Genomic DNA, 12,082 nt, shown 5'->3' with positions numbered 1-12,082 from the left:
TCTCCCGCCACTCCATCGACCTCTCCGCCATCGCCGCCGGCTCCGTCCTCTGGCGGGAACACCACTCCCAGTCCGCCGTCTCGTAGCTCTCCTTCTCCCCCATCTTCCGGCGGCAAAACAACACCTTCGTCCAAGTCACCGTCGTCGTCGTCGTCCCCATCTCCACCGTCGTCGTCTTCTTCTTCAGGCATTTCCACGGGAGTTGTGGTCGGAATCGCCGTTGGTGCTGTGGCAGTTCTTGTGGTACTGAGCGTTCTTTGCATATGCTGTAGGAAGAAGAAGAGAAGACGCGACGAGGAGCAATATTACGGCTACCCACCACCCCAGCCGCCGCCACGTGGACCCAAAGGTGAGAGCTTTAGCTCACAAACAACACGTTTTTGTTCATTTCTCTTGATGGATCTGTGTTCATTCTAAATGATTGAAGTTTCAGTTTTTGTGTTTGATGAATTTTCAGAACTGGTGTCAACATCTTGTGTGAATTCTATTGTTTAGTGTATTTAGGGTTTTGACATTTTGACTCTAATAATTATGATGAATCCTTTGATGCTGATTTCCTCACAATTTTGCCAGATGACTATGGTGGTCCCCCACGCCAGTGGCAGCACAATGCTCCACCTCCTTCAGATCACGTGGTCTCAGTCCAGCCACCTAAGCCATCGCCTCCGCCTCCGCCTGTGTACCAAGCTCCACCACCACCTCCACCTTTCATGAGCAGCAGTGGCGGTTCTGGATCAAACTATTCAGGTGGTGAGCCACTTCCACCTCCTTCTCCAGGCATAGCATTAGGCTTCTCAAAGAGCACTTTCACATATGAGGAGCTGGCACGAGCAACCGATGGCTTCTCGGACGCCAACCTCCTCGGATCAGGTGGATTCGGGTATGTGCACAGAGGAATTCTTCCCAACGGCAAGGAAGTAGCCGTGAAGCAGCTAAAGGCTGGAAGCGGGCAAGGAGAGCGTGAATTCCAAGCTGAAGTAGAGATAATTAGTCGTGTTCATCACAAACACCTTGTTTCTTTGGTTGGATACTGCATCACCGGGACCCAGAGGCTGCTTGTTTATGAATTTGTTCCCAACAACACGTTGGAATTCCATTTACACGGTACATACATGCCATCTAGTTTTAGCTTTTCTGGTTGAAAAGTCTTTTTCAAACATGCCGTCTAGGTGGCCTGTTCTTTATTGCTGAAAGTGGGCGCCAACTAGTGCTGTGTGGTTTGGCATAAATGCTTTTGGTAGAAGGGAGGATCTTATGGTTGTTTGCACTGTGCAGGGAGAGGGCGACCTACGATGGATTGGCCCACAAGACTACGAATTGCTTTAGGATCTGCTAAAGGGCTGTCATATCTTCATGAAGATTGTATGTTTTGTACACCTGAATTTGGTTTATTGAATCATAACTAGTTTGTTTCTTCAAATGCTCATGTCATTGTCTTTTTCGGTGTGTCCATCCAGGTCATCCTAAGATCATTCATCGCGATATCAAAGCTGCTAACATTCTTCTCGATTTTAAGTTTGAAGCTAAGGTATGTTATGTGTGCTATTAGCTGTTGGGATTCTAAGTTATTACTTTCACTTGTTAAAGATGATCTAACAATTTCCTGTTGTTTAGTATCACATGCAAAACTTGATTATTTTTGTCCCAATTGTTTTCTGTTGGTAGGTTGCTGATTTCGGGCTTGCAAAGTTCTCTTCTGATGTCAACACTCATGTTTCCACACGAGTGATGGGGACTTTTGGGTAGGAACAAACTTGTTCTATCTTAAATTTTATGGAATGGGCATTAACTGTGCTATATGCTAGTTGTGCCCTTTTTCTGTTCATTATGTTATTGTTTTTACCTTCCAATGATTTTCTCTTGTGTACAACAGTTTATGAGCAATGCTGGAACATATCAATAGTTTGTTATTTTACATATAACTTCATTTCCATCTCAAGGCTCATGTGTATCAATTACTGGTTATAGGTATCTGGCTCCGGAATATGCTTCCAGTGGAAAACTCACAGACAAATCAGATGTTTTCTCCTATGGAGTCATGCTTCTCGAGTTAATTACTGGAAGAAGGCCAGTTGATAAAACCCAAACTTTCATGGAGGATAGTTTGGTAGACTGGGTAAGTATTCTGGTGCTTTCTTTTTTGGACTTTCTTTAATGCTACTATGCATTCATCGGCGTTTAATATATATTCATAAAATAGAGAGGATTCAGTGTTTGCTTTGCTTTTATTGTGGCAGCTTCGTAACGATATCCATGTTTATCTTCACAGGCTAGGCCTTTGCTCAACCGGGCATTGGATGAAGATGATTATGACTCTCTAGTTGACCCAAGGCTCCAGAATGAATATGATCCCAATGAGATGGCTCGCATGGTGGCATGTGCCGCTGCTTGCACGCGTCATTCAGCAAAGCGTCGACCAAGGATGAGTCAGGTAAACTAAAGGAGATTGTTGTTTTCCTCAAGTATTACTTGGTTGAAGAATAATATTTGCATAACTTAGAATGCTGCAATTTTAAAAGCATAATTGGTTCTTGATTTCAATGTTTTTTTTTTCAGTTCATACTTTTGCCTACTATATGTGCATGAATCTTTCTGTTGACTCTCTTCATGGGATCTTGTAGGTTGTTCGTGCTCTTGAAGGAGATGTGTCTCTGGCGGATCTTAATGAAGGAATTAAACCTGGACACAGCACCATGTACAGTTCACATGAAAGCTCGGATTATGACACTGCACAGTACAAGGAAGACATGAGAAGGTTCAGGAAAATGGCATTGGGAACCCAGGAGTACGCCAGCAGCGAGTATAGCGCGCCTACAAGCGAGTACGGCCTGTATCCATCCGGCTCAAGCAGTGAAGCACAGAGCCGCCAGACCACCCGCGAAATGGAACTGCGGAAGATGAAGAACAGTCAAGGTTTCAGCGGAACTTCTTGATCCTTGACAAGTTGTTTTGCTTATCTTTGTATAAATTTATATATCCTTGATTTTTGCACCTATGTCACCTTTGATTCATCAACTGACATGTTTGGAGTGACTTACAGATTATTTTTTCCCCATCATAATTGATCATATTTTAAACTGTATTTATAAGGGTATACAGCAAAGTAACACAATTCAATTCTTTCATTTTTTTTGTTCAGCCTTATGCCTTGGATGTCAAACTTTGTTTTCAATTGTTGCTCATGTGTCAATTTGAAGGTTGTTGTAATTACTAATTAGGTTGGTTTTGTTATTGTGTTAATATCATAAAATCTTCTCTAAGGTCTCTGCTAGATTGTGTTTGAACAAAATTGTGATTTTTTACCCAACTGATTTGTTAGTGAAAGATGTGTTGTCATATTTTGGAGAGGTCCACTAGTGCTTGTAGCTTGCATGTGATGGGAATATTTTGTCACTGGCAAGTGTATGCAAAGCAAATTAAAGTTGGTTCATACATGATACATTCCACCACTATGCGACATGTGACATTTTATTAAAAAATGTTTTGTTTTGTTTTGTACATTGAGCTTGGAGGATTGAATTAGGTAAGAGTTTAATATGAGTACCATTAACTATTTCCTCTTGTTTAAGAAAGAAAGATGGACCCTTTTACATAGTCACATGCACTGAATCATGAAAAAGGGACATCACTGGTTGAACATTCCGTTTGGAAAAAGTAGATGTTAGTCATCGTTAAAGGAGAGCTTCTTGGTGTGACCTTGCAGCCTTAGTAAAAAAACCCCACACGGCTTTTTGTGTAGTCAGGTTGCGCGTTCATAGCAAAAAATATTTTCTTAAAAATTTAAATTTAAAGAAAAAGTCAGAGTGCACATGGTCATCTATCATGAGCTCCACTTTGAAGAAAAATGAAAAAGATTCTTAAATTTTTTATGTGCATGATTACAGATGAGACTAAGACATTCCCTAATCACTCACATATCAGATTGGGTTCAATTCAATATATATATATAATGATTTTTTTTTGTTAAACTCTATTTTTTTTGTATACACAGTATTTTTTTTAAACTCTGATTTTTTCTTGTATATTTTTGTTATATATATAATGATTTTTTTTGTATATACATAGTATTTTTAGAAAAGTTTGTTAGGCCGCATTTGCTTACAAGGACATGATACAGAGACAAAATTGTGTTTAGCAGATGAGATATAAACAGAAATATTGTGTCTAGAGATATTAATTTAGTGTATTTTATGCTCATCCTAACATGAAGAATACAGAGACACTAATAAGGGACACAACTTATTTTTCATTTTTTTCATTATTCTTGTTAATTTTTTATAATTATACTTTTTATTATTATATTTTCTTCTCAAATTTTTGAATGAAAAAAAATAGAATAAGTTATATTTTTATAATTTGTTCTACTTTATTATCAAACAGAATATAAGAATACTAAATTCTATATCTCTGACCTTTATGTTTTGTTCTTAGTGTTTTGTTTTGTCCTATTCACAGAAACAAACACAGTCTTAGAGACTATATAATGAATCAAACTTTGGCGGGAATGGATTTTTTTAATATTTTTTAAAAATGATATTGTTAACTATAATTTTTTATTATATATTTTTAAATAAAAAATATTAAAAAATTATCAGAATTTATTATTTTGACTATCACTTTTATCTATAAATTTAATTTTTTTAATTTAGTAATCTAACAACATATTTTATTCTACACTTTTAAATATTAATATCTAATTAATGACAAAAAATAATAAATTTTGAGGACTCTAACATTTCTCTTTTTAAATAAGACCAAGTAAAAATGTACAATAAATTATGTTGTATAATAAAACAATTATACTTAATAATATTACTTGAGAGAAAATTGAAAGAATCTGTATATAACTTTGGCTATTAAGTATTAACTGTGGTTTGATCTACCACTATGAGGAATACTTTGCCAGAGAATCACATATTATGACTTGAATCTTAGATGACCAAAAAGCTGCTAAAATCTATGTATTACATTCCAAAACTTCTTAATTAGAATATAAAGCAATTATCATGTTGACAAAAATTACATTTGTTATTATAAATATTTTTAATAAAAAATTAAAAACTATCTATTAATTTACTAAAAATATCTATTAATTTACTAGTTTATAGTAAATAAATTTTTTTTTTTTTGGGATTGAAAATAAGTTTATATAAAGATAAAAAAAATAATAAATTAATATATTATATTAAATAATTTAATCAAAGATATTAAATTATTTAATAAGGATGTTTAAAATCGATTAAGACTAAACTAAACCGATCAACCAAATTGAAAAAATCGAAAACTAAAAAAAAATCGAAAAAAATATATTTTGTTGTTTTTGCTGCGGTTTGATTCGATTCTAACAATGAAAATTTTAATCGAACCGAACCGAATTGGTAAGATAAAAAAACCCTAAAAAAACCAAGTTGATAAGGTAAAAAATCCTAAAAAAACCAAGCCTCATACCGCAGACCGCACCCCCAAATGAGCGTGACCTAACTTCTTCTAACCCAGTAACCCCCACGCCCCACCCCCAAACGGAACCTAGCCCCTCTCTTCTCAGTTCTCACAGTCTCGCTCTCTACACCCTCAGCGCCGGCGAGACCGTTCCTCCCACCACCTCCCAGCGCCGCGAATCCTTCCTCCCAGCGCCGCCGGATCTTTCCTCCCACTGCTCCCAGGACCTCCTCGCGGACAGAGAGAGCACCACGAAGCCCCAGCCATAGCCAGCGCCCAGCAGCCCAGCACCACCCTCGCACAGTCGCACCCAGCAGGCCAGCAGTAGCACAGCACCACCCACTCACCCAGGACCACCCAGCGGACAGAGCACCACGCCACCACCTAGCATAGCACGACGCCACCACCCAGCAGCGTTTCTGGCCACCCACAACACAACACTTTCCACCCAGTCACCGATTCAAGTCAGAGATGGAGCCCGAGCCACTGAGTCAGGTATGTAATTTGACTGAAATTGCTGTTCTGTTTATTATTCATTTTCAATTGCTGTTCTGATGAATTACTGAAAATACTTTGGTTTGTACTTTGTATTGTTAGTATTGTTGAATATCTGTTATCTGATAAAGTGATAATATCTGAAAACTTTATCTATTATTATTATTATTATTATTATTATTATTATTATTATTATTATTGTTATTATTGTTGTTGTTGTTGTTGTTAGTGTTAGTGTTAGTGTTAGTGTTAGTGTTAGTGTTAGTGTTATTAGTAGTAGTAGTAGTAGTAGTAGTAGTAGTAGTAGTAGTAGTAGTAGTAGTAGTGATAAATTTGAATAATGAGAAAATGGTGAAGTATTAGATTACCTCCGTCATTGTATCTGCTATGTTTTAATAGGTTTAGTATTGACATCATGAAGGTAACATATAAATGGAGAAGTCTTGGAACTTGGGCGGTTAAGGTTATATTTCAGTTGTGTCATCTGATAGTCACTACCGTTTGATTTCATGATTTGTAGAATATGTAACAGATTTCTGTTTACCGTGGTCTACATATAAAGGTGGACCAGCATTACCGAGGAAGTTGATCTCGCAGGGTGCTGCACAGAAGGACTGATGCCAGAGATAACAGTGTGTTAGTAGTAGTAGTAGTAGTAGTAGTAGTAGTAGTCTAGGTAGTCTAGTGATAAATTTGAATAATGAGAAAATGGTGAAGTATTAGATTACCTCCGTCATTGTATCTGCTATGTTTTAATAGGTTTAGTATTGACATAATGATGGTAACATATAAATGGAGAAGTCTTGGAACTTGGGTGGTTAAGGTTATATTTCGTTGTGTCATCTGATAGTCACTACCGTTTGATTTCATGATTTGTAGAATATGTAACAGATTTCTGTTTACCGTGGTCTACATATAAAGGTGGACCAGCATTACCGAGGAAGTTGATCTCGCAGGGTGCTGCACAGAAGGACTGATGCCAGAGATAACAGTGTGTTAACTGTAAAATTAAGCAAAAAGGTACCAATTGATTTCATATGGGGTTATCTTGTTGGTTTTGCGGTTATGTTGCATTAAGTATAGATGAGTATCGAATCCGTTAAAGTACGACACCAATTCAATTTTAAAAGCATATGTAATACACATTGGCATTACTATGTCAATGATATTCATCTTTTATCCAAAAAGAAAAAATACTGTTTAGTATTTTATGTGAGGAAGACATTGGAACACTGACATTACTTGATAGCCTATTGCAAGTAAAGAACATGATTTGCTATTATATGTAAAGTTCTTCTATTCTTTCTTATTAGCATATTTTCCAAGGCCATCTACTTTGGTTCTAACTTGGCATAATGTGATAATTGAAATGTTAGACCAACGTAGTTCTGATTATTGCTTTTCTGTTTCTCTAATATATTTTAGGCGAACATAAGGGAACTATATGAATTGGTGTGCAAAATCAAAGGAGTAGAACAAAAAAAGGTGCTTATTTATTTATTTTTATATTTTTTTATGTAGTTATGTTTTGCTTTCTTTTTCCTTCATCTGTAATCAATAATGCTTTCCCCTTGTCTTTCTTTTCTTTTCTTGGTTAAAAATTATGTTAGGCTTGGATTTGGGATTACTTCAATTTAAACAAACATTCAGTGGTAGCTGTGTCAGACCAGAGAAGTATGGTAGTAATTTTTTGAATTTGATTGAAAAAATCGAACCAAACTAAATCGATTTTAATTGGTTGGTTTGATTTAATTCGAATGATCTCGCCAAAAAAATCAAATCAAACCGAATCGTAGTTTAATTAAACGATTGAATCGGATGACTTTTTTCTCAAAAACCAAACCAAACCACACCGCGAACACCCCTATTATTTACCAATTCTCAAATCAAATATTATTTGTATAGGAGACATCCACACGTGTATTCGCTTTTTTTTTTTTTTAACAACAGGAAGCCCACCCCAAACAAGATAACGTCTCTACCAGCTCTCTTAGTCTACCTTTGTTACTGAAAGATTGGGACTGATTTTAATGTCTGATCACCAAATAAAACTTAAAACTAATCTAAACCCTTTAAAATAATTTCAGCCCACATCCCCTAAAATTACAGAAACATACTTTATAAGATCCTTGTCCTAATTAAGCCCAAAAAAAAATTGAAACAGCACTGGCCCTACAAGCCCTAAAAATTAATTGGAGACCTGCGTTCTACACTTCTACTTGTGCGTTCTGCGTTCTGCGTTCTGCTCTTCCTCCCTAACGAAATCGGTGGCTGTAACCGGTGGACGACGCGGTGGCTGCTCCTCCTCCCTGACGCGGTGGAAGACGCGGTGGTTGCTCCTCCTCCCTGATGCGGTGGACGAAATTGGTGGCCGCTCCTCCTCCCTGACGCGGTGCTCTTCGTCCTTGACGCGGTGGACGAAATCGGTGGATTTTTTTAGCATGTATGCAACATATCATTATTGTTAACTGTTAATGAAGGGAAAGTTGTCAAATGAAGTATTCAATGCATTTTCACAGACATTCTAAACACTCTTATTGAATTCAATTTATGTAGATAATTTTGTTCAATTTATGTAATGCTGTGAAGTGTGAAGTGTGAACTCCGTTCTTTGATTTGGAGATGCGAGATGAAAACGAGGGTTGTTTGCAGGAAAATCTATGATTACATACGCTATGATCTCAAAGAGATTGCTTCCCCATCATCTTTACCTAGGACGAGGGTATTTGGGTAATTTTAGTCACTGTTATTGATGTTTTGAGTAGACAAAGATGCAATTTCGGAGGACCTTACTTAGAGTTAATTGAACTGGTGACACTTGGCTGTTGGTAACATTCAATCTTCAGGTTTTAAAGAGAGCTGCTAGGCTTTATGCTGCAAGCTGGCTTCGTGAAAAACCTAACGGTGAAAAGAAACCTGCTANCCATTTCTTTTCCAAGTTTATTATCCTGTTTGGAATCTCATGGCTTGCCAATATTAAGATTATAATTACATGCTAGTTTCTAGTTGTAATTGAGTGAATTATTTACACTATATATATAATCTGTCCTTGTAAACTAATGAGTTATTCCTAAAAGCAAAAATGCATAGTGCTTAGATTAGTTATAGTATTCTATGATGCTGTTGAGTATCAGCTGAAGGGAGCTGTAGGTTTAAAAATTTAAAAAAAAAAGAAAAAGATCTTCAATAAGCATTCATGGATTTAGATGATTTGTTTTTGTGTAAATTTCATTTTGAGTGGTGAATTTGCTATTTTAGTTCATAACTTAAACTCCTGGTGTTTTGGTGTTTTGATTTTCTACTAGAGACATTATTAAAGAATAAAATAATGATAAAGGTATTTTTTAGTTTGTATATAGGTTGATATTTATTTTTTAATTTCGTTATTTTTTATATATAGAAAATGATAAAGAGATAGAAGCCAATGACTTTTAATCAGTTTATTCAAAGAGTAAAAAAAAAAAAGGATTTGGTAGCCCATGGGCTGGCCTTAGAGCATTGGGCTTGTGAGGGCTTTTGGCCCTGTGATTTTTCTCAAAATTTGGCTCTATTGATTATAGGACTTTTTGTTCTTTTGACCTTATAAAGTAGGCCAAGCATATTACACCACTAATTGGAATTAAAATTTTAATTTTAAATACAAAATTTTAATCCCTTCAATACTTTTAGAAAATGGAGAAAAATATTCGCATTTAACTTTTTAAATTCAAAATTTACCATTCAATTTACATATTTATCTTAAATCAAATATAATATTAAAATATAATTTAATTCAATACATTTTATATTAAATATAATACAAATACTCAATTTAATTTCTGACTTGTAATCTCTATTTCTGTCTTTCCGTCTCAATCACCATCCCTCCCAAACATAGCAGTAGAGTCTGACGGTTACACAGAAGCAAACGCTAACATTACAGGAAGAATGCAAGGGCGAGGACTGAGCAGGCCATTATTGGGCCTTACTAGCAACAAATTGGGCTCAGTTGGCCCAATTTTTGGATAAATGAACCACGGTCCCTGGTTGGTTGTTAGTGGTTACCACTTCAACACTGGCTATGGCGCGAGGGGTGATCCTCTCTACGCCATGTCTCACTGCTTCTACTTCTTCACTCTTAGCTTCCTTCTCCAAAACCCCACCAAAAAGTTTCAAACTTTCACTCTCCTCGCACCTTCTGCATCATCACCAACCATGCACTCTCCCTCTTACTTGCTGCTTCTCCGTCTCATCTTCTGAAGCACAATGCTCAATCGACTTGTCAAAGTACAGAGAAGCTTTTTCCAGGCGCATGGCTATGGCGGGACTCAAACCTCATCACCCTATTGGTCAGTTTCTACTTTGCTTCTTACATGCTCTTTTGTGATGCATTCCTCTTAGTTCATTGAAACTTGCTGGGAAAAAAATTGACCCTTTTAGTCTAGTGAAATTAATTACATTTTTGTTACTTGGAGGGTTCCCTTTTTGTTATCTTTGTAGCCAGTGTCAGAATTAAAACTCAGAAATAACATTCTGGTTAACAATTCTTTGGATTGTAGTTTGTGCACCTAAATTCTGAAACCTTAATTTGAACTTTGAAGGGTTTTGGCATGTATTTGAGCAACATTTCTACATAATTTTAGTTTCAATTCCTTCATAGAAAAAGAAAAAGCTGCGTTAGATCAAACCATAGTTTGCAAATTATAAACTGAATGTACCCTCCTTGTTTTGCAAAGTAACTTTGCCAGTGAAAAAGGTTAACTTGTTGCCAGTGATGCAATGAATGAGCCTAGTGGTTACCTGCATAGTATATTGATTAGTTCATATTATCTCGTTTCTTTTCCTATCAGCTTTGGGAGTCTCTGGTGGTCCTGATAGTATGGCACTCTGTGTCTTAACCGCTCGCTGGAAAACTGCTGGTGCTAATGCTGTCAACACTGACAGTGGTGGTTTCATTGATGGTCTATTGGCAATTATTGTTGATCATGGACTGCGTGCAGAGAGCAAAGAGGAGGCCAACATTGTTTGTCGCCGTGTTTCCAAAATGGGTACCTCCGAATTTGGCTGCTTTTTATGTGATTGTGATGTTTGGTTATTAGTAGAGTGCTAATTGCTTAAACGTGTCCAACTATAAACTTTGCTTACACAGGAACTTCATGCAGGAATCAGATGCGAGATTGCCAGCTGTGATTGGTCAAGTGGCAAGCCGAAACAGGGTCAGTTGCAAGAAGCTGCTCGTGATATGAGGTTATTATACCAAAGTATTAGTGCACTAAGCAGTGAAGATAACTAGATGTCTATACTAGCAGCTTTGATGAAGTATACTAATTGCATGTTTTCATATTCTTTCTTTTTAGATATCAAAGCTTTCAAAAAGTTTGTGCTGAAAACCAGATTGGCATACTACTTGTTGCACATCATGCAGATGATCAGGTTTGCCTTGCCATACTTTGTTTATACCTATATCTCCATTCTCTCAGTATGTGAGGGTGAATTACATTGCATTTACATGGGAGGCTAGTAGCTCTTGACACAACAACAACAACAACAACAACAACAACAAAGCCTTATCCCACTAAGTGGGGTCGGCTACATGAATCAAACGACGCCATTGTGCTCTGTCATGTATCATGTCTACAGAGAGACCGTTTACATGTAGATCTCGTTTGACCACCTCATGGATGGTCTTCTTAGGTCTTCCTCTGCCTTTCGCCCTTTGTCCATCTTCCATCTCATCCACCCTCCTGACTGGATGTTCTATCGGTCTTCTTCTCACATGTCCAAACCACCTGAGACGCGATTCAACCATCTTTTCCACAATGGGTGCTACTCCAACTCTCTCCCTTATATCTTCATTCCTTATTTTATCCAATCGCGTGTGACCACTCATCCATCTCAACATCTTCATCTCTGCCACACTCAGCTTATGTTCGTGCTCTCCTTTAGCCGCCCAACACTCCGTACCATACAGCATAGCCGGTCTTATAGCGGTGCGATAGAATTTACCTTTAAGTTTTAAAGGCACTTTTTTGTCGCATATAAAACCAGATGCACTCCGCCATTTTGACCAACCTGCTTGGATCCTATGATTTACATCATGTTCAATCTCTCCATTATCCTGTATGATGCACCCAAGATACTTAAAACTTTTAACTTTTCGTAGAATGTT

The 12,082-nt window shown here is 37.0% G+C and overlaps 2 protein-coding genes and 1 long non-coding RNA gene across 3 annotated transcripts in view; all 3 read left to right on the top strand.

The window, feature by feature from the left end:
* The window catches only part of LOC107490271 (proline-rich receptor-like protein kinase PERK1), a gene marked incomplete in the record, with an annotated part of 3,492 nt that extends 410 nt beyond the window's left edge, over window positions 1–3,082 (top strand). The window contains 8 exon segments of the mRNA XM_016111028.3: window positions 1–349; window positions 574–1,104; window positions 1,276–1,362; window positions 1,458–1,528; window positions 1,666–1,742; window positions 1,969–2,116; window positions 2,270–2,431; window positions 2,622–3,082. Of these exon segments, the coding sequence (XP_015966514.1) occupies window positions 1–349; window positions 574–1,104; window positions 1,276–1,362; window positions 1,458–1,528; window positions 1,666–1,742; window positions 1,969–2,116; window positions 2,270–2,431; window positions 2,622–2,933 (1,737 nt within the window).
* Window positions 3,083–5,473: 2,391 nt separating this feature from the next.
* On the top strand, window positions 5,474–8,850 carry LOC127747722 (uncharacterized). Its single transcript, XR_008009487.1, has 4 exons — window positions 5,474–5,934; window positions 6,826–6,954; window positions 7,360–7,419; window positions 8,491–8,850. It is a non-coding gene; the product is annotated as an uncharacterized LOC127747722 (long non-coding RNA).
* An 804-nt stretch (window positions 8,851–9,654) lies between these two features.
* The window catches only part of LOC107490187 (uncharacterized), a gene marked incomplete in the record, with an annotated part of 5,738 nt that continues 3,310 nt past the window's right edge, over window positions 9,655–12,082 (top strand). The window contains 4 exon segments of the mRNA XM_016110961.3: window positions 9,655–10,262; window positions 10,764–10,961; window positions 11,076–11,160; window positions 11,271–11,346. Coding sequence (XP_015966447.1) covers window positions 9,995–10,262; window positions 10,764–10,961; window positions 11,076–11,160; window positions 11,271–11,346 — 627 coding nt within the window.

Source organism: Arachis duranensis, chromosome 5 (assembly GCF_000817695.3).
Source record: "Arachis duranensis cultivar V14167 chromosome 5, aradu.V14167.gnm2.J7QH, whole genome shotgun sequence".
In the NCBI taxonomy this organism is placed as follows: Eukaryota; Viridiplantae; Streptophyta; class Magnoliopsida; order Fabales; family Fabaceae; genus Arachis; species Arachis duranensis.
The sequence above is the reverse complement of the archived record's forward strand: the minus strand, read 5'-3'. Positions and strand labels throughout refer to the sequence as shown.